The sequence below is a fragment of the Phyllobates terribilis genome, unplaced genomic scaffold (assembly GCF_046119375.1).
Source record: "Phyllobates terribilis strain yellow unplaced genomic scaffold, ASM4611937v1 Scaffold_86__1_contigs__length_6382490, whole genome shotgun sequence".
NCBI classification, from domain to species: Eukaryota; Metazoa; Chordata; class Amphibia; order Anura; family Dendrobatidae; genus Phyllobates; species Phyllobates terribilis.
Window position 1 is genome coordinate 4,492,969 of NW_027362846.1, and position 22,095 is coordinate 4,515,063.

A 22,095-nucleotide genomic window follows, 5' to 3' on the forward strand; every position below is an offset into this window, starting at 1 on the left:
AACATTATACAGTGTGGGGGGGATGGTGGTACTGTGGGAACATTATACTGTGTGTGTGGGGATGGTGGTACTGGGGGAACATTATACTGCGTGTGGAGGGATGGTGGTACTGGGGGAACATTATACAATGTATGGAGGGGATGGCGGTACTGTGGGAACATTATACTGTGTGTGTGGGGGGATGGCAGTGCTGTGGGAACATTATACAGTGTGTGGGGGGATGGCAGTGCTGTGGGAACATTATACAGTGTGTGGGGGGATGGGGGTACAGTGGGAACATTATACTGTGTGGGGGATGGTGGTACTGGGGGAACATTATACTGTGTGTGGAGGCAATGGCAGTACTGTGGGAACATTATACAGTGTGGGGGGGATGGGGGTACAGTGGGAACATTATACAGTGTGTGGGGGGATGGCAGTACTGTGGGAACATTATACAGTGTGGGGGGGATGGGGGTACAGTGGGAACATTATACAGTGTGTGGGGGGATGGCAGTACTGTGGGAACATTATACAGTGTGGGGGGGATGGGGGTACAGTGGGAACATTATACTGTGTGGGGGATGGTGGTACTGGGGGAACATTATACTGTGTGTGGAGGCAATGGCAGTACTGTGGGAACATTATACAGTGTGGGGGGGATGGGGGTACAGTGGGAACATTATGCTGTGTGGGGGATGGGGGTACTGTGGGAACATTATACAGTGTGGGGGGGATGGTGGTACTGTGGGAACATTATACTGTGTGTGGAGGCAATGGCAGTACTGTGGGAACATTATACAGTGTGGGGGGGATGGCAGTGCTATGGGAATATTATACAGTGTGAGGGATATGGCAGTACTGTGGGAACATTATACTGTGTGTGGGGGGATGGCAGTACTGTGGGAACATTATACTGTGTGAGGGATATGGCGGTACTGGGGGAACATTATACTGTGTGTGGGGGGATGGCAGTACTGTGGGAACATTCTACTGTGTGAGGGATATGGCGGTACTGGGGGAACATTACACTGTGTGTGGCGATGGGGGTACTGAGGGAACAGTATACAGTGCTGGGGCGTGGCGGTACTGTGGGAACATTATACTGTGTGGGGGATGGTGGTACTGTGGGAACATTATACTGTGTGGGGGATGGTGGTACTGTGGGAACATTATACTGTGTGGGGGATGGTGGTACTGAGGGAACATTATACTGTGTGTGGGGGGATGGCAGTACTGTGGGAACATTATACAGTGTGGGGGGGATGGTGGTACTGTGGGAACATTATACCGTGTGGGGGGGATGGTGGTACTGGGGGAACATTATACTGTGTGTGGGGGGATGGCAGTACTGTGGGAACATTCTACTGTGTGAGGGATATGGCGGTACTGGGGGAACATTATACTGTGTGTGGGGGGATGGCAGTACTGTGGGAACATTATACTGTGAGGGATATGGCGGTACTGGGGGAACATTATACTGTGTGTGGGGGGATGGCAGTACTGTGGGAACATTCTACTGTGTGAGGGATATGGCGGTACTGAGGTAACATTATACAGTGTGGGGGGGATGGTGGTACTGTGGGAACATTATACTGTGTGTGGGGGGATGGCGGTACTGGGTGAACATTATACTGTGTGTGGCAATGGAGGTACTGGGGAACATTATACTGTGTGTGGGGGGATGGCAGTACTGTGGGAACATTATACAGTGTGGGGGGGATGGTGGTACTGTGGGAACATTATACTGTGTGAGGGATATGGCGGTACTGTGGGAACATTATACTGTATGTGGGGGGATGGCGGTACTGAGGGAACATTATACTGTGTGAGGGATATGGCGGTACTGTGGGAACATTATACTGTGTGTGGGGGGATGGTGGTACTGTGGGAACATTATACTGTGTGTGTGGCGATGGAGGTACTGTGGCAACATTATACTGTGTGGGGGGGATGGTGGTACTGTGGGAACATTATACTGTGTGAGGGATATGGCGGTACTGTGGGAACATTATACTGTATGTGGGGGGATGGCGGTACTGAGGGAACATTATACTGTGTGAGGGATATGGCGGTACTGAGGGAACATTATACTGTGTGAGGGATATGGCGGTACTGAGGGAACATTATACTGTGTGGGGGGATGGCAGTACTGTGGGAACATTATACTGTGTGTGGGGGGATGGTGGTACTGTGGCAACATTATACTGTGTGGGGATGGCTGTACTGGGGGAACATTATACTGTGTGTGGGGGCCAAAAAAGGGGCACTGTACTATGTGGGCAATACATGGAGAACAAGAAAAAAGAAGCATGCATATACATGGATCACCGAACTAAAACAAATGATTTTTATTAAACATGTAACAAACATATAAAAGCATTTAAAAACATTTTAAGTACCATAAAAGGTACAGACCACAGACAGCTAAATAAGCCCGACATGGAAATTCACCAAGACACGGCTGTATAAAAGAAAGTATATACAGTTATATGAAAAAGTTTGGGCACCCCTATTAATCTTAAGCTTAATGTTTTATAAAAATTGGTGTTTTTGCAACAGCTATTTCAGTTTGATATATGTAATAACTGTTGGACACAGTAATGTTTCTGCCTTGAAATGAGGTTTATTGTACTAACAGAAAATGTGCAATCTGCATTCAAACAAAATTTGACAGGTGCATAAGTATGGGCACCTCACCAGAAAAGTGACATTAATATTTAGTAGATCCTCCTTTTGCAAAAATAACAGCCTCTAGTCGCTTCCTGTAGCTTTTAATGAGTTCCTGGATCCTGGATGAAGGTATTTTTGACCATTCCTCTTTACAAAACAATTCCTGTTCAGTTAAGTTTGATGGTCGCCGAGCATGGACAGCCCTCTTCAAATGATCCCACAGATGTTCAATGATATTCAGGTCTGGGGACTGGGATGGCCATTCCAGAACATTGTAATTGTTCCTCTGCATGAATGCCTGAGTAGATTTGGAGCGGTGTTTTGGATCATTGTCTTGCTGAAAGATCCATCCCCTGCGTAACTTCAACTTTGTCACTGATTCTTGAACATTATTGTCAAGAATCTGCTGATACTGAGTGGAATCCATGCGTCCCTCAACTTTAACAAGATTCCCAGTGCCGGCATTGGCCACACAGCCCCAAAGCATGATGGAACCTCCACCAAATTTTACTGTGGGTAGCAAGTGTTTTTCTTGGAATGCTGTGTTTTTTTGCCGCCATGCATAACGCCTTTTTGTATGACCAAACAACTCAATCTTGGTTTCATCAGTCCACAGGACCTTCTTCCAAAAAGAAATTGGCTTCTCCAAATGTGCTTTTGCATACCTCAGCCGACTCGGTTTGTGGCGTGCTTGCAGAAACGGCTTCTTTCGCATCACTCACCCATACAGCTTCTCCTTGTGCAAAGTGCGTTGTATAGTTGACCGATGCACAGTGACACCATATGCAGCAAGTTGATGCTGCAGCTCTCTGGAGGTGGTCTGAGGATTGTCCTTGACTGATCTCACCATTCTTCTTCTCTGCCTTTCTGATGTTTTTCTTGGTCTGCCACCTCTGGCCTTAACAAGAACTGTCCCTGTGTTCTTCCATTTCCTTACTATGTTCCTCACAGTGGAAACTGACAGGTTAAATCTCTGAGACAGCTTTTTGTATCCTTCCCCTGAACAACTATGTTGAATAATCTTTGTTTTCAGATCATTTGACAGTTGTTTTGAGGAGCCCATGATGCCACTCTTCAGAGGAGATTCAAACAGGAGAACAACTTGCAAGTGGCCACTTTAAGTAGCTTTTCTCATGATTGCATACACCTGGCTATAAAGTTTAAAGCTCAATGAGGTTACAAAACCAAAAAAAGTGCTTTAGTAAGTCAGTAAAAAGTAGGCAGGAGTATTTAAAACAAGAAAATGATAAGGGTGCCCATACTTATGCACCTGTCAAATTTTGTTTGAATGCAGATTGCACATTTTCTGTTAGTACAATAAACCTCATTTCCAAGCAGAAACATTACTGTGTCCAACAGTTATTACATATATCAAACTGAAAGAGCTGTTGTAAAAACACCAATTTTTATAAAACATTAAGCTTAAGATTAATAGGGGTGCCCAAACTTTTTCATATAACTGTATGTATATTTATAAATGAATAGGAGTTGCCACAAGCGATGACAATAATCACTGTTTTGCCATTCCTATAATGATGATATCAAACAAATGATAGGATCACAATAATCACCCGCTAGGTAATAACAGACGCTAAGTGTACAATTTCATGTGAGATAAACAACAAATAAAAAGAAGTGCAAAATCCAATAAATAAATCACAACTAATTCTAATGATCCATATAGACAAAGGGCATCACAAGAGAGACACCTAGCGATGCATAAGTAGCCACCCTTCAAATAGACAAAAAATACATATAGAAGGCCGGTTAAGGAGGAAGAGGTGAACCCGACGCGTATCGACAATAAGTCTTCCTCAGGGGTGAAGGTGGCAACACAAGAACACCCTAAAGATAACATTTTTAAAGCAACCCCCACAATTTGTGTACCTTAAGGGTAAATCACTATCTAACCATTTGATTAGAGTTGATACTATTAACCATTTCACGACCTATGACGTATAGATATGACATAGGTAGCCTCCCTCACTTTGATGTGGGCTCCGGCACTGAGCCTGTGTTTTTTACGGCACATCACAGCTGATGTCATGTGCCCCTAACAGCTGCGGGTGGAATCGCGATACACCCACGACTATTAACATGTTAAATGCTGCTGTCAATCTCTGACAGCGGCATTTAACTTGTGCTTACTGTAAGTGTGTCCTCAGACCCGCCTACCGGCGCCCCTGTCAAATAATTGCGGGGTGCCGATGGGTTGAATGGAGCAGAGCCGCGCGTGCACGAGGCGTACGGAGCGGAGCTTACTAACAGAGATAGGAGAGCAGAACGGAACGTACTACAGAGAAATGAAAGAAGAACTGAGCTAACTACAGAAGTAAGGGAGCAGAACCGAGCTTACTCTAGAGATATGGGAGCAGAACTGGGATTACTAACAGAGATATGGGAGCAGAACCGAGCTTACTACAGAGATATGGGAGCAGAACCAAGCTTACTACAGAGATATGGGAGCAGAACCAAGCTTACTACAGAGATATGGGAGCAGAACCAAGCTTACTACAGAGATATGGGAGCAGAACCGAGCTTACTACAGAGATATGGGAGCAGAACCGAGCTTACTACAGAGATATGGGAGCAGAACCAAGCTTACTACAGAGATATGGGAGCAGAACCGTGCTTACTACAGAGATATGGGAGCAGAACTGGGCTTACTACAGAGATATGGGAGCAGAACAGAACTTACTACAGAGATATGGGAGCAGAACCAAGCTTACTACAGAGATATGGGAGCAGAACCAAGCTTACTACAGAGATATGGGAGCAGAACCGAGCTTACTACAGAGATATGGGAGCAGAACCGAGCTTACTACAGAGATATGGGAGCAGAACCAAGCTTACTACAGAGATATGGGAACAGAACTGAGCTAACTACAGCAGTAAGGGAGCAGAACCGAGCTTACTACAGAGATATGGGAGCAGAACCAAGCTTACTACAGAGATATGGGAGCAGAACCGGGCTTACTAACAGAGATATGGGAGTAGAACAGAGCTTACTACAGAGATATGGGAGCAGAACAGAGCTTACTACAGAGATATGGGAGCAGAATCGAGCTTACTAACAGAGATATGGGCGCAGAGCTGGGCTTACTACTGAGATATGGGAGCAGAATAGAGCTTACTACAGAGCTATGGGAGCAGAACCGAGCTTACTACTGAGATATGGGAGCAGAATAGAGCTTACTGTACTACAGAGATATGGGAGCAGAACCGAGCTTACTAACAGAGATATGGGAGCAGAACCGGGCTTACTAACAGAGATATGGGAGCAGAACAGAGCTTACTACAGAGATATGGGAGCAGAATCGAGCTTACTACAGAGATATGGGAGCAGAACCAAGCTTACTACAGAGATATGGGCGCAGAATCGAGCTTACTACAGAGATATGGGAGCAGAACCGAGGTTACTACAGAAATATTGGAGCATAACCGAGCTTACTACAGAGATATGGGAGCAGAACCGGGCTTACTACAGAGATATGGGAGCAGAACCGTGCTTACTACAGAGATATGGGAGCAGAACTGGGCTTACTACAGAGATATGGGAGCAGAATCGAGCTTACTACAGAGATATGGGAGCAGAACCAAGCTTACTACAGAGATATGGGAGCAGAATCGAGCTTACTACAGAGATATGGGAGCAGAACCGAGCTTACTACAGAGATATGGGAACCGAACCAAGCTTACTACATAGATATGGGAACAAACATGTCCTTACTAACAGTGATGAGCAAATATGTTCGAAAAACGATCGATAATGTTAAATTCGGCATGAATATGGCATATTCAGATTCGTGATAGGAAACACAAGCATTTTTTCTTAAAATCGGTAACATTCGGTGAAAAAGTGCGGGAAATTATTGCGTTGCCACTCAAGTGTTTTTAACACTTTGGCTAGCATAGTGGTGGTGTATGATGAGCGGGGGGACGTGTTTGATGTTGGGAGGGGCTGGGGATAGCGGACAGGAGCTCAGAGCAGCGCCGTGCTTGTAATCTCCCCCCCCCCCCAACTTTATGTGTGCAAATCGCAGCTAGCCAATCAGGGAGCAGGAAGCATCCACTCTGTCCAGACACAAGGGCTTGTGCCATTGGCTGTTGGAATCAAACGTCCTCTCTATATAAATAGGACATGTTGTGTGAGCGCCATTTTCTGCTTAGAAGTGGTCACAGACGATGCTGGACCCTGCTGCTGTATACTGAGATATTTTAGCTACTTAGATAGGCGGTTGCTTCTAAGTCAGATACTTTAGCTAACTAGTGTCCTGTGTGTCTGTGAAATCGACTTTCCAACAGATTTTTTTTTTCTTGTGCCATTACTGAGGTCCAGACAAAGACAGCAGGGCCCATGTCATAGAACTCAGTTGTGCACTGCTACTATTGTGTTCCATGCACGAGTACACCTTAAAAAAAAAAAAAAAAAATTTTCACTTGCTTATGTGATACAGCAAACCCTACTAGCCCACCTTGTCATTTTGTAGGGTTGAAATTCAGCTGTATGCAGAGCTCCTGAGTGCAGAGTACAAAAATCTATTGTTTTCATTTGCTAATGTGATACAGCAAGCTGTAGTAACCCACCTTGTCATTTTGTGGGGGTGAAATGCAACTGTATACACAGTAAAAAAACTATTTTTTCTGTTGCTAACAAGAGTAAAAAAAACTTTTTTTTCTGTAACAAAAGTGATACAGTCCACCATAAGCCACCTAGTCTTTTTGTGGTGGTGAAATTAAGCTGTGTGTAGGCTCAGTAAACAAACCATTTTTTTCTGTTGCTAACAAGAGTAAAAAGATATATATTTTTCTGTGACAAACATGATATAGTACATCATATGTACAGGTAGAACATACAAATTCCTTGCAGATGTTGTCCTTGGTGGGATTTCAACCCAGGACCCCAGCGCTGCAAGTCTGCAGTACTAACCACTGAGCCACCGAGCTGCCCTCTCTGTTCTCCTTCTGCTATCTAACAAACAGGCCATGCTGGAGAAACTTGCACCTACTGCCACTCAGTGTCTTCAGCCTCTCAAACTATCACATAAAATTCCTGAGAAGGAAATTGTGGATGGCTTCGCTTCTGGTACTGGGTGCCAATACCAAACCACTGGAAATATTCCAGGCTGGTTGGAGCCAAGCTCATTCCCATAGAAAAGTACCAGCAGCAAGCTAAGGAGATCGTGGCCTCTATCATTACCTGTAAGGTTTGCATTATGAACTCTCCTGAAGGAGAAGCCAGGGCCCACCGGAGGATTCTCCAGTTCTCTGATGGGCCTGTCCAACCCTAACAAGAAGCAGCTCTGGCTAAGAAAGTCTATGTAAAGGTTCCCGGATACTCTATGGATGCTTTTTTACTGAGGAGCAAACCAGAGAACCCGGGGGAAAACCCCACAAAAACACAAGGAGAACATACAAACTCCTTGCAGATGTTGTCCTTGGTGGGATTTGAAAGCAGGACCCCAGTGCTGCAAGGCTGCAGTGCTAACCACTGAGCCACCGTGCTGCCCTCTCTGTTCTTCCTCTGACATTGTCATGCAAGATATGGGAAAGACTTTGTGTTGCACTAAGAGAAGAGGGAAAGGAAGCCCAGACTCTAGGGAAAGGGGGAAGTGGAGACCTCCTGGCTGAAAGAATATTACCTTGTCTCCCGTAACGTCCCTATATTGGCTCTTCAACAATCGCTGCACGCGTTCCTTGCCCTGTCTTTCTCTGGCGTTTGGTTAAGGCTAGGGAAGGGAGGAGATGAGCACTAGTCGATCCCCACTGAACACTAAAGACAACAAAGGAGAACAAAAGGGAAATTGTTTCGCTTTAGACAACTCCAGACAAATCCGCACACGTCCTCAAGCACCAGAGAGGAAGTAGTACTGCTCTTGCTAAAGCCTTGACAAGAAGTAAGGAATATCGCCGGCACCTCCCACTGGAACACAGCAGGTATTTATACACCCAGCCCATAGTGTGAATTAGCCAGAGGAAGGTAGCCGCTGGGACCTAGAGACAGCCTCTAAGAAGGCGTCTGCAATGCCAAACGTAGAGATCTCCTGCAGCCCACTGCAGGGCGACTGTCACTTCTGACACACCCGTGACAGATATCTAACAAACCGGTCGTGCTGGAGAAACTTGTACCTACTGCCACTCAGGGTTTTCAGCTCCTTTGTGAGAAACTAATATTTGGGTAGCCACTCAGTCTACAAAATAAAATTCTTGAGAAGGAAACTGTGGCTAGCTTTGCTTCTGGTACTGGGTGGTAATACCAAACTATGGAGTGCCATAATTCACTAGAAATGTCCCAGGCTGTTTGGAGACAAGATCATTCCCACAGAAAAGTACCTGTGTCCACACACGAATGCAATGGGAGATAGAGGGAGAAGGAGGGCCGTAGCGGTAGGGAACAAGGGAAGGGATACCCCCTGACACCAACCTGTGTCTGTCCCTTTAAGCTCCCCTATCATCCCTGGATGGGTGCTCTCCCCCCCCCCCCCCCGGGCGCGATCACATACCTAAGTTTCCGCTGGCCCTGGACTTAACCTGGCTAGAGCGCAGGCCAGTAAGACACTGGTCTCACCACTACAATAGGACAACACAAGGAAGGGAAGACAAACAATGGGAAGATAACAACATAAAATGCACATCTCTCCAACAGAAAACTTCACTGCTGCAATAGCAACGAACACCACAGCTTCTCCAGAGACTGGCTCCTTCAAAGAGGTCAGCATAGAATGAACTATAACCGGCGGTCAGCTGATGGATCATGTGGCTATTTAAAGGGAGGTGGAGTGTCACTAACTAGCATCAGCTGACTGCTAACAAAAGACTAACAAACGAAGTAGCACTACAGTCATGGCCAAAAGTTTTGAGAATGACACCAAAATTATATTTTCACATGATCTGCTGGCCTCTGGTTTTTATTAGTGTTTGTCTGATGTTTATATCACATACAGAAATATAATTGCAATCATATTATGAGTACCAATAGGTTATATTGACAGTTAGAATGAGTTAATGCAGCAAGTCAATATTTGCAGTGTTGCCCCTTCTTCTTCAAGACCTCTGTAATTCTCCCTGGCATGTTCTCAATCAACTTTTGGACCAAATCCTGACTGATAGCAGTCCATTCTTGCATAATCAATGCTTGCATTTTGCCAGAATTTGTTGGTTTTTGTTTGTCCACCCGTCTCTTGATGATTGACCACAAGTTCTCAATGGGATTAAGATCTGGGGAGTTTCCAGGCCATGGACCCAAAATCTCTATGTTTTGTTCCATGAGCCATTTAGTTATCACCTTTGCTTTATGGCAAGGTGCTCCATCATGCTGGAAAAGGCATTGTTGGGCGCCAAACTGCTCTTGGACGGTTGGGAGAAGTTGCTCTTGGAGGACATTCTGGTACCATTCTTTATTCATGGCTGTGTTTTTAGGCAAGACTGTGAGTGAGCCGATTCCCTTGGCTGAGAAGCAACCCCACACATGAATGGTTTCAGGATGCTTTACAGTTGGCATGAGACAAGACTGGTGGTAGCGCTCACCTCTTCTCCGAATAAGCTGTTTTCCAGATGTCCCAAACAATCGAAAAGAGGATTCATCAGAGAAAATGACTTTGCCCCAGTCCTCAGCAGTCCACTCCCTGTACCTTTTGCAGAATATCAGTCGGTCCCTGATGTTTTTTCTGGAGAGAAGTGGCTTCTTTGCTGCCCTCCTTGAAACCAGCCCTTGCTCAAAGAGTCTCCGCCTCACAGTGCGCGCAGAAGCACTCACACCAGCCTGCTGCCATTCCTGAGCAAGCTCGGCACTGCTGGTAGTCCGATCCCGCAGCTGAAACAGTTTTAAGATACGGTCCTGGCGCTTGCTGGTCTTTCTTGGGCGCCCTGGAGCCTTTTTGACAACAATGGAAGCTCTCTCCTTGAAGTTCTTCATGATGCGATAGATTGTTGACTGAGGTGCAATCTTTGTAGCTGCGATACTCTTCCCTGTTAGGCCATTTTTGTGCAGTGCAATGATGGCTGCACGTGTTTCTTTAGAGATAACCATGGTTAACTGAAGAGAAACAATGATACCAAGAACCAGCCTCCTTTTAAAGTGTCCAGTGATGTCATTCTTACTTAATCATGACTGATTGATCGCCAGCCCTGTCCTCATCAACACCCACACCTGTGTTAATGGATCAATCACTAAAACGATGTTAGCTGCTCCTTTTAAGGCAGGACTGCAATGATGTTGAAATGTGTTTTGGGGGTTAAAGTTCATTTTCTGGGCAAATATTGACTTTGCAAGTACAGTAATTGCTGTTAAGCTGATCACTCTTTGACATTCAGGAGTATATGCAAATTTCCATTACAAAAAATGAAGCAGTAAACTTTGGAAAAATTACTATTTGTCTCATTCTCAATACTTTTGGCCATGACTGTACACCAGGACGCCTTCTCGCGGCTACCAGGTACACATGAATTGGCCAATTTATGCACTAAGATTTCTCATTTATTTCTATTTTTTAGAGTAGTAATGCTATTCAAATTTCATATATTTCATGCTTGCATACTTAGCGTTGCAGGGTGCTACTTGTTTGTTAGTTGGATATGGAGGTAGCTGCTTTTAGTAAGCACCTGTACACACCTATTTCTTGTTTTGGCTGGGCCGGTCATTTTTTTCTGTTTATATGCTGCCAGCTAGAGGTAGTGGAGATTCTATCTTAACTGTTGGAATGTGTGTTTCATTAAGGCAGAGGTTGAGGATGCAGTTAGAGGCCCTAGAAGAGGTGGAGGAGGGAGAAGCACTGGAGGAAGTGTTAGATACAGAGGTTTGTCCCGCAAGCCTTGGGGATTCCAACACTTGCTGTCTAGTGACACCTTGGTGTCTAATAGTGGTTTAGTTCTCCATCCTCTGGTGTGTAGTAGTTTAGTTCTCCAACCATAGCTGTTTTGTAGCTTAGTTCTCCATGTTCTGGTGTGTATTTGTATCGTTCTCCAACCCATCCATGCCCACCCCCAGGAGTTAACGTCTCGTGACGAGGGTCAAGATTCTGCTCGGACCCTACTTTGTCCGGCCCGGTTCAACTGAAAAAAATTTGGGGCATCCCTGTACACTCTTTCCTCCTCTTGAGTTTGTGAAGCTTTGTATCAGACCTCTAATGCCCTAGAATGGAATGTGTGAACAGCTCTGCAGACTCGCCCATCTGTGGTTCCCCCAGTCAGTTGGGCGGTTGGAGAATTGTGACATGGGGAAAACAAGGGTAATTGGAGTGCCACCTCTGAGGACTGTAATGTGTGTGATGTTAAAATGGAGAAAGAGGAGCAGAGGCCACTTGATGCAGCGCTTGTCATCTACTGAAGCACATGTTCTTTCTGGCCCTCATGTGTAAAGCGTACCGCTGTCTCGGCATCACAGACCTGGCCATATCTTGGATCTCTTCATACCTAAGTGACCGGACATTCAGTGTCTCCATCTCACAAAACACCTCCTCATCTCGCCCCCTATGTGTTAGTGTCCCTCAAGGTTCAGTTCTAGGACCCCTGCTCTTCTCCATCTACACTATCGGCCTGGGACAGCTAATAGAGTCTCATGGCTTTCAGTATCACCTGTATGCTGATGACACACAGATCTACCTCTCTGGACCTGATATCACCTCCTTACTAACCAGAATCCCACAATGTCTGTCCGCCATTTCATCTTTCTTCTCTGCCTCCCCCCCCCCAACTGACCTATACATCAAAGTCAATAGCTGCCCCCTCTCCCCAGTCCCAGAAGCTTGACTCTGATCTGTCCATCAAACATCAGATCCAAGCCCTTTCCACTTGCTGCTGACTCAAACGCCAAAATATCTCTGGAATCCGCACATTCCTCAACCATAAATGTACAAAAACACCAGTGCACGCCCTCATCATCTCCCGCCTGGACTACTGCAAGCTACTGCTCTGTGGCCTTCCATCTACCACTCTTGCACCCCTCAAATCTACCCTAAACTGTGCTGGCGGACTAATTCACCTGTCACCCCGCTATTCCCCAGCATCTCCCCTGTGTCAATCCCTGTGCTGGCTCCCCGTTGCCCAGAGAGTACAGTTGAAAAGCCTAACTTTGGTATACCAAGCCATCGAAAACCTGTCTCCTCCATACATCTGTGACCTAGTCTCTCTGTACTTACCTGTGCGCAACCTCCCATCCTTCCAAGATCTCGTTCTCTACTTCCCGCTTATCTCATCTTGCTACAATCGCATACAAGTTTTGTCCCGTGTATCTCCCCTACTGTGGAACTCTGTACCCCCAAAACATCAGACTGTCGCTTATAGTGGAAACCTTGAAAACGAAGCTGAAGACCCACATCTTATCACAAGTGTACAATCTGCAGTAACCCGTGCTTCACCATATCGCTGCACGACTAGCTGTACCCTGACCTACTGTATCCTCACTCATCCCTTGTAGATTGTTTGTGCTCCTTCGCGGGCAGGGTCCTCTCTCCTCTTGTACCAGTCAATGACTCCTTTTCACATGGAAAGCGCCATTGAATAAATGATAAATAATAATAAATAATAATTATACTACTTGAACTCTGGGTCAATTGATGGCACTTTTCCGGTGTCTGCCCCTATTTTGATGTGTTTTGGCAGCTTTTGGGCCATTTGAAGGTGTTGTCTATGTGTTTGTTTTTGCCCCCATTGAATCCAATGGCGTTCAGTAATGTTTGATGAATAAATCGGCGAATATTGCAAATTCGATGATTGTGATCCGAACCAAGTATTGAAATATTCGCTCATCTCTAACTATTAAGTCTACTACACAGATACAGCAACAGAACCAAGCCTCCTGAATAGATACAGGAACAGAGCCAATCTTACTGCATACATATGGTACCAGAATCCAGATTATTTCATACTGCAGATATGGTAAGAGAGCTGAGCTTACTGCCAGCATAGATATAGAGTCAGAACCAAGCTTATTGCTTAGATATGGTACCATAATTGAGTTTACTGTATAGATAGGGGAACATCAAGGTTACTACATAGATACGGGAGCAAAACCAAGCTTACTACATAGATATAGTACCATAACCCAGCTCAATACATATACAAAAGTTTTCTAGGGAACACCATCTTTAAGAAAAATACCTTTTGGAAACTTTACTTTGACCCTCAAAAACTATGTTCAGATTCTATGTTAGAATATAGCTGTTTACATACTCTCTGCACTTGTCACATCACTGCTCCATATGCAGTTTGCATAGAAACAATCACATGCCAACCTCTTTCTTTTGTCATAAACCCACCTGAAACAATCAGAGAAGCAGAAGAGAAGGTGTTTGTCTCTATAACAATAGCATATGGAGCAGTGATATGATGGGCACAAAGAGAGTAAAAACAGACGAATCCTAATAGTACATTACACAATGTTAAGAGTCAGTGAAGTTCTACAAATGTTCTAGACACCTCTTTAAAGTTAACTTGTCACCTTGAGAAACACTATTTTATCTGCACGTAAATAAAGTTTGAAGTCTGGTTAGTCATGCCATCACCACTGTTCTCATTACACAAGTATAAAACATATAATGCTGGTGGATAAAACAAGACCGAACACAAGACCTTCACAGCCGTCTACACATCATAGGGGAGATCTCATGACACCTTCTCTCCATCTACCTGATGATCCTGAGGAACATTGGGATCTTCTTGTTTACAGTCCTGTGGAAGAAGAGGACGGGGACATCTCTCTGGAGTTGTCTGCTTACTGGATAGATCTGGAGGAAACACATACAGGGACTGAATTCATTCTTTACATACAGATAATTATAGGCCGTGTGTATTTAGTCCTGTCTATTACCTGGTGATGTGAGGGGCTGGGGAACCTCCATCGTGACGTCCTTGTACAGATCTTTGTGTCCTTCTAAATACTCCCACTCCTCCATGGAGAAATAGACGGCGACATCCTGACACCTTATAGGAACCTGACACATACAATGATACCGTCATCCCCCCGATCCCTCCATAGCGTTACTGTATAATGTCCCAGCATTCCCAGCAGTGTCACCTCTCCAGTCAGCAGCTCAATCATCTTGTAGGTGAGTTCTAGGATCTTCTGGTCATTGATGTCTTCATGTATCAGGTGGTGAGGTGGAGGTCCCATGATTGGGCTCAGGGGTCTTCTCCATCCCTCAGACACAGGGTCCTGACAGTGCTCACTAGAGGTCTTCTTCACTACTGTGTAATCCTGGTTATGGAGAGACACATTAATAAATCTCCCTCCAGACATTTCCAGAGTCCTCACCTCTCCAGTTCTGTCCATCTGTTATTCCCATAGATAAGAATGATGTAATGTGACGTCATCAGAATCTCTCACCTCTCCAGTAAGCCGGAAGAGGATCTTTAGAGTGAGGTGTAGTATTTCCTCAGCCATCTTGTCTCTGTCCATATCCATGCTTGATGGGTAAATCAGGAAAATTCTCTTTTATAGAAGATCTTCACTGAGAGGATCCAAAATTGTAGAGACCTGAATGAGAAGAAGATGAGCCGATGTAACATCATAAAAATCCTGTGTAATAATACAATTATTGGAGACAATTAGGGGAAACATATCAGGAGATAGAACGTGTAGATGTTGTATTCTCTAGTCTTGTATGGACTGGAACATATTGAATTGCTGACTAAGACATCTCCTCCATACTCCCAATCACTGTCTGTGTTACTCACTGCTTCAGCAGCTGATTGGCTGTAGGAATCACAAGTTTTATTGAAGATATTCACTGAGAGGATCCGATATTCTAGAGACCTGAATGAGAAGAAGATGAGTTGATGTAACATAAAAATCTTGGGTAATAATACAATTACAGGAGATAATGAGGGAAGCATATGAGATTTATTATTTTGCACTATTTTTGTTTTCTTATTTACATCTAGTAATAAAACCTATATATTTTTGGCCATAGACAACAAGACGTTTCTTCCTTGGAGTCTGCAGCTGAGTACATTTCTCATAGACTCATCTTCCACGACGCTAATTGTTGTCTCATTTACAGACACTGGAATCGGAATTAGAAATACTGCAGGAGATATTCTATACACGTGATATGAGAAGTAACTATTTCATGATGGGGACAATATCTTCATCTTCAACTACGGCTCTAGAAATATATTTGGCCGGAGTCAGTCACCGACTACATCACCACCAGAAGTCTGTACGAATGTTTCCCGTCTTCCCCAGACTGTAATCTGCTATCACGTTAGATCTCATGTTTGATTCAGACACAGATGTTTGAGGCATTTTTTTAAAAGCTTTTTTTGTTTGCACAAACACCGAAATTATCTGATACCAAAGTCTCCATGTACAGTGTTTTATGGGGTTTATTTCTGGCCCTAGGTTTCCTATATTACAAGAGAAACTCCAGAAAAAAGCAGATATTAAAATGTTTCAAAAGAAAATTGTAACCAACAATTCTTATAAAAAGAAAAAAACATGCAAAAAGCAAAAAACACATTTTGTTATGACATCTAAGAAGGTTTGACAGAGTTCGGCTCAATGGCCCTTCTCCCCCAAGTACTCGATAGTATGGGGCTGCCTAGTTACTACAATGCTTACATGCCTAATAATGGTGTCTGGGCCTGCAATGTATGAAAGTCTATTAGGCCAGGCCAGATGCAGTGTCCAATAAGTTACCTTTTAACACTTCCATACATATTAGACTAAAGCTGCCTGAAAGCTCTGATTTTTGGGGACGTTTGGTCGACTATATATTGTATTTGGGGGCCTCTCGACAGATGATGTCAGGGCAGAGAAGGATCTGGTATCCTGAATTTCAGTGGCTTATCCGTTTGTTCTTCCTGTAAATAATCCTCCACCAGAGGAATCTGGAGGCTATTCTCTCATACACACCACAGGAAAGCTGGAATATTTATGTGTATGGGAAGAGAGATAGCGGTCTGTCAAATAACCGTTCAACTAACACCCATCTCATGTGTATGGGGCCATTAGGATTACAGACAGTAAGTGATAATACACCGCACTACAGTAGTACAGTGCATCACCTGAGCAATCAGAGGCTTGTATGTTGAATGATCGCACTAATAATGTAACGGGTCCGGGAGGCGGACTGAAACGGGTCCGGGAGGCGGAACCTCTGAGCTACTATACAAGGGGGCGGCCCTTGTAAGGGAGCGGGTGGCAGTCTCTGGGTGAACGGACAGGGAGTTACGGCAAGTGATCAGGGCAGTCTCTGGGTAAGGGGTAGGTACGACCTGTGATGGCAGAGCCTCCGGGTAGGCTAGCAGGCAGGTGGTAGATGTGTGCTCCCAGGTGAGCAAGCGAGAGTCTCTGGAATAGCAGGTGGTCACGGCACGTGACGGCGGGACCTCCGGGCTGGCAAGCAGGCAGGTAACGGAGATGCGCTCCCAGGTGAGCGGGCAAGAGTCTGGAGTAGCTGGTGGTCACAGCACGTGACAACGGAGCCTCCGGGCTGGCAAGCAGGCAGATAACGGAGAAGCGCTCCCAGGTGAGCGGGCAAGCTGGTCCATAGACAGACTGACCGGAGTAGTAAGGCAGACCGTCGGACCTCAGGCAAGCAGGCAGGTAGCTGATATGCGCTCCCAGGTGAGCGGGCAGGCTGGTCCTTTAGACAGACTGACAGGAGTAGTAAGGCAGACCGTCGGACCTCAGACTGGCAGACAGGTAACAAGTATTCAGGCAGGAATCAGGCAGGTAACTGGCAGGTACTGGCAGGTAACTAGCAGGAAACTGGCAGGAAACTGGCAGGAAACTGGCAGGTAACTGGCAACGGGACCTGAGGGCTGAAGCACAGGTGAGACACAGGTGCAAACAACAATGCTCGGGCACCTCCATTTTGGAGGAGGTGCCTTATATATGATGAAGTCCTCCGGCCATTGGCCGGGGACTCTTTAGGGCGGCGCGCGCGGCCCCTTTTAGAGGAGGGGAGCGCGCGCGCGTGCGCCCTAAGCACAGGGGCCAGGAAGGAGCGCGCGCTGAGAGCAGAGCAGGAGGAGGACGCCGGGACGGAGCGCGCGCTGACAGCAGAGCGGGGGGAGGAGGCCGGGCACGGAGCAGAGCGGTGAGAGGAGCAGCGTCCCTGCCTAGCAGAGGGCAGGGACGCCGGCACTACAGTACCCCCCCCTTTAGGCCCCCCCTTTTTTAGGCCAGACAGAAATTTAGCTAGGATGAGAGGGGCATGGATGTTCTCCCGGGGCTCCCACGTTCTCTCCTCAGGACCAAACCCCTTCCAATCTACCAGGAAAAAGGTCTTTCCTCTTACCCTTTTGGTGGCAAGAATGTTCTCTACCTCAAACTCGTCCTCAGCAGAAACCGGAGCAGGAGGCGTACCTGTAGACTTGGAAAAAGAGTTAAGTACCACAGGTTTGAGGAGAGACACATGGAAGGAGTTAGGGATCCGTAAGTTGGCCGGGAGTTTCAATTTATAGGCCACCGGGTTGATCTGACTGATGACCTCCAGTGGGCCGATGAACCGAGGCCCTAACTTATAGGAAGGGATCTTGAGCCGGACATATTTGGACGAGAGCCAGACTTTATCCCCAGGGCGGAATTGAGGAGGGTCCAGACGTTTTTTGTCAGCGTGTCTTTTCATACGCTCGGATGACAGAAGGAGTGCGGACCGGGTACTCTCCCATATGGAGGAAAATTTGTTAACAAGAGATTCCGCAGCCGGATTGTCCGCCGAGGTGGAGACGGGAAACGGGATCCGAGGATGCTGACCGTAGACTACAAAAAACGGGGATTTGGAGGAAGACTCGCTCTCGTGATTGTTGTACGAGAATTCGGCCCATGGCAGGAGATCCACCCAGTCAGAATGGTGGGCATTAACGAAGTGCCGAAGGTAACTGGTCAGGTTCTGATTGATCCGCTCCACTTGACCATTAGACTGTGGGTGGTAAGCGGAGGAGAAGTCCAGGGTGACGTCCAGCAATTTACAAGTGGCTCTCCAGAAACGGGAAGTGAACTGTACCCCACGATCCGACACGATGTGACGGGGCAGGCCATGAAGACGGAAGATGTGGCGGATAAAGTCTTTAGCCAGCTCGGGTGCAGACGGAAGACCTGGCAGTGGAATGAAGTGAGCCATCTTGGAGAAGCGGTCAGCGACCACCCAAATGACCGTACAACCGGCAGAGACGGGCAGATCAGTAATGAAGTCCATCGCTATATGCTGCCAGGGGGCAGCAGGTACTGGCAGAGGTAGGAGGCGGCCGGCCGGCAGGTGTCTCGGAACTTTGTTGCGGGCGCAGGACACACAGGCAGAAACAAAGTCTATTACATCCTTGTGCAGGTTAGGCCACCAGTAGTGCCGGGTAATAAGCTGGAGGGTCTTTGTGGTGGTAATGTCTCTGCCTCCTTTTTATTAAAGACATCTGCATAAGACCAATAAGGAATCGGAAGTCCAGGTAGATTAGCTGGGGTAGGAGAGGGACGGACGGGATGGACGGGAACCAGGCAGGTTTTATGACAGTCTTGTCCCCAGCGAAGGACCTCTCCGGTTTGCCAGTCTAGCACGGGTGCATGTCTCTGGAGCCAGGGCAGACCTAGCAAGAGGGCGTGAGAGAGTCCAGGCAGAACATGAAAGGAGATACTTTCAGAATGCAGCATTCCCACCTGCAGGGTAATGGATTCGGTGATGAGTTGAATGGGGCGAGGTAAGAGGCCCCCATCCACGGCAGCGACAGACAAGGGTACAGCCAGAGGTTTGGTGGGGATGCGGTATTTCTCAACCAGGGACTGTGAAATAAGGTTCCCGGCTGCTCCAGAGTCAAGTTGGGCTAGTTCGAAATAACGGTTCTCCCCGTAGATGATCGAAACTGACAACAGCAGGGATGGAGAGGATTTATTCTTGTCTAGGTGGACCTCTCTGAGCGAACCTAGACACAGGCGTTTCCCGACCTCTCCGGGCAGGCACGGATCCGGTGCTCCTTACTGCCACAGTAGAAGCAGCTCCCCTCGGCACGGCGTGAGTCCTGACGGGTTTTGACCATCTTGGTCTGGTCGACCTGCATAGGCTCAGGAGAGTGTACCTGGGGAGAGATGGAGGGAATGACGGGTTTCTGGAAAGTAGGAGCTAAACGTGGAATCCTTCTCTCACGGGTGACCTCTTTGGCACGCTCCTGAAACCGTAGGTCAATTCGGGTGGCAAGAGTTATTAAGTCATCGAGAGTGGTAGGAATGTCCCGACCGGCAAGTTCATCTTTAATACGGCCGGACAGACCCTCCCAGAAGACGGAAACCAGAGCGTCGTTATCCCAGGCCAGCTCCGAGGCAAGGGTACGGAACCGTATGGCATATTGGCCCACGGTGAGACTCCCCTGACGGAGGCGTAGCAACGATGATGCAGATGAGGTCTTCCGTCCGGGTTCGTCGAAGACTTTCCGGAAAGCCGTGAGAAAAGCAGGCAAGTTGGACACCAGGGGGTCTCCTCTCTCCCATAGAGGATTCAGCCAGGCCAGGGCCTCCCCGGTGAGATGGGACATGATGAAGGCAATTTTGGCCCGGTCGGAGTTAAACTGGTAGGACAAAAGTTCAAAATGCAGGGTGCACTGATTCAAGAAGCCCCGAGCCTGGACGGGGTCGCCTCCGAAGCGAGGAGGTGCAGAAAGCCGGGGTCCGGGGTAGGATACCATAGTATTAGTGAGCAGCGGAGCCGCCGGATTGCAAGATATGGCACTGGCGGAGGTTGTTGGTGGATCAGACAGAGTGTTCAGGCGAGTATTAACATTCCGCAGGTGACCCAGGATGGCCTCCTGTTGGGACCTCTGACGGGACAGTTCAAGACAGAGGTCCGAGAGCGAGGGAGCTTGGGTGCCACCGGGTTCCATGGCCCGAGCAAACTGTAACGGGTCCGGGAGGCGGACTGAAACGGGTCCGGGAGGCGGAACCTCTGAGCTACTATACAAGGGGGCGGCCCTTGTAAGGGAGCGGGTGGCAGTCTCTGGGTGAACGGACAGGGAGTTACGGCAAGTGATCAGGGCAGTCTCTGGGTAAGGGGTAGGTACGACCTGTGATGGCAGAGCCTCCGGGTAGGCTAGCAGGCAGGTGGTAGATGTGTGCTCCCAGGTGAGCAAGCGAGAGTCTCTGGAATAGCAGGTGGTCACGGCACGTGACGGCGGAACCTCCGGGCTGGCAGGCAGGTAGGTAACGGAGAAGCGCTCCCAGGTGAGCGGGCAAGAGTCTCTGGAATAGCTGATGGTCACCGCACGTGACAACGGGACCTCCGGGCTGGCAAGCAGGCAGGTAACGGAGATGCGCTCCCAGGTGAGCGGGCAAGAGTCTGGAGTAGCTGGTGGTCACAGCACGTGACAACGGAGCCTCCGGGCTGGCAAGCAGGCAGATAACGGAGAAGCGCTCCCAGGTGAGCGGGCAAGCTGGTCCATAGACAGACTGACCGGAGTAGTAAGGCAGACCGTCGGACCTCAGGCAAGCAGGCAGGTAGCTGATATGCGCTCCCAGGTGAGCGGGCAGGCTGGTCCTTTAGACAGACTGACAGGAGTAGTAAGGCAGACCGTCGGACCTCAGACTGGCAGACAGGTAACAAGTATTCAGGCAGGAATCAGGCAGGTAACTGGCAGGTACTGGCAGGAAACTGGCAGGAAACTGGCAGGAAACTGGCAGGTAACTGGCAACGGGACCTGAGGGCTGAAGCACAGGTGAGACACAGGTGCAAACAACAATGCTCGGGCACCTCCATTTTGGAGGAGGTGCCTTATATATGATGAAGTCCTCCGGCCATTGGCCGGGGACTCTTTAGGGCGGCGCGCGCGGCCCCTTTAAGAGGAGGGGAGCGCGCGCGCGCGCGCCCTAAGCACAGGGGCCGGGAAGGAGCGCGCTCTGAGAGCAGAGCAGGAGGAGGACGCCGGGACGGAGCGCGCGCTGACAGCAGAGCGGGGGGAGGAGGCCGGGCACGGAGCAGAGCGGTGAGAGGAGCAGCGTCCCTGCCTAGCAGAGGGCAGGGACGCCGGCACTACAAATAACAGTTGATTAAAAAAGGTTTAACGTGAAAAAAATTCAGTGTTAGCAACAAGAAATATCCATCTCTATAGGGAAAACAGACTCACTGCACAATGTTAGATAAGTCACGTCCATAACAACTTTATTAAACTCTATTATCCTATACACATCTGTCACAGGTGTGTCAGAAGTGACAGGCAGTCGCCCTGCAGTTGGTTGCAGGAGATCTCTACGGCTGGCATTACAGACACCTTCTTAGAGGCTGTCACTAGGACCCAGTGGCTACCTTCCTCGGGCTAATTAACACCCTGGCCTGCGTGTATAAATACCCGTGTGTCAGAGGGAGGTGCCGGCGATATTCATTACTCTTTGTGAAACCTTGAGTAAGAGCAGCACTTCTTCCTCTCTGGTGCTTGAGGACGTGTGCGCATTTGTCTGGAGTCGTCTAAAGCTAAGCATTTTCCCTTGTTTGTCCTCCCTTGTTGTCTTTAGTGTTCAGTGGGGAT

General features: G+C 47.6%; 1 protein-coding gene across 1 annotated transcript in view; it reads right to left on the reverse strand.

Moving 5' to 3' along the window:
* The window catches only part of LOC141197711 (uncharacterized), a 115,231-nt gene extending 99,826 nt beyond the window's left edge, over positions 1 to 15,405 (reverse strand). Inside the window, exons 1-5 of the mRNA XM_073662797.1 lie at positions 15,325 to 15,405; positions 14,975 to 15,124; positions 14,666 to 14,845; positions 14,459 to 14,582; positions 14,278 to 14,375 (exon numbers count right to left, since the gene is read on the reverse strand). Of these exons, the coding sequence (XP_073518898.1) occupies positions 14,278 to 14,375; positions 14,459 to 14,582; positions 14,666 to 14,845; positions 14,975 to 15,052 (480 nt within the window). The 5' untranslated portion in view covers positions 15,053 to 15,124; positions 15,325 to 15,405. The remainder of the gene's footprint in view (positions 1 to 14,277; positions 14,376 to 14,458; positions 14,583 to 14,665; positions 14,846 to 14,974; positions 15,125 to 15,324) is intronic.
* Positions 15,406 to 22,095: the final 6,690 nt, after the last annotated feature.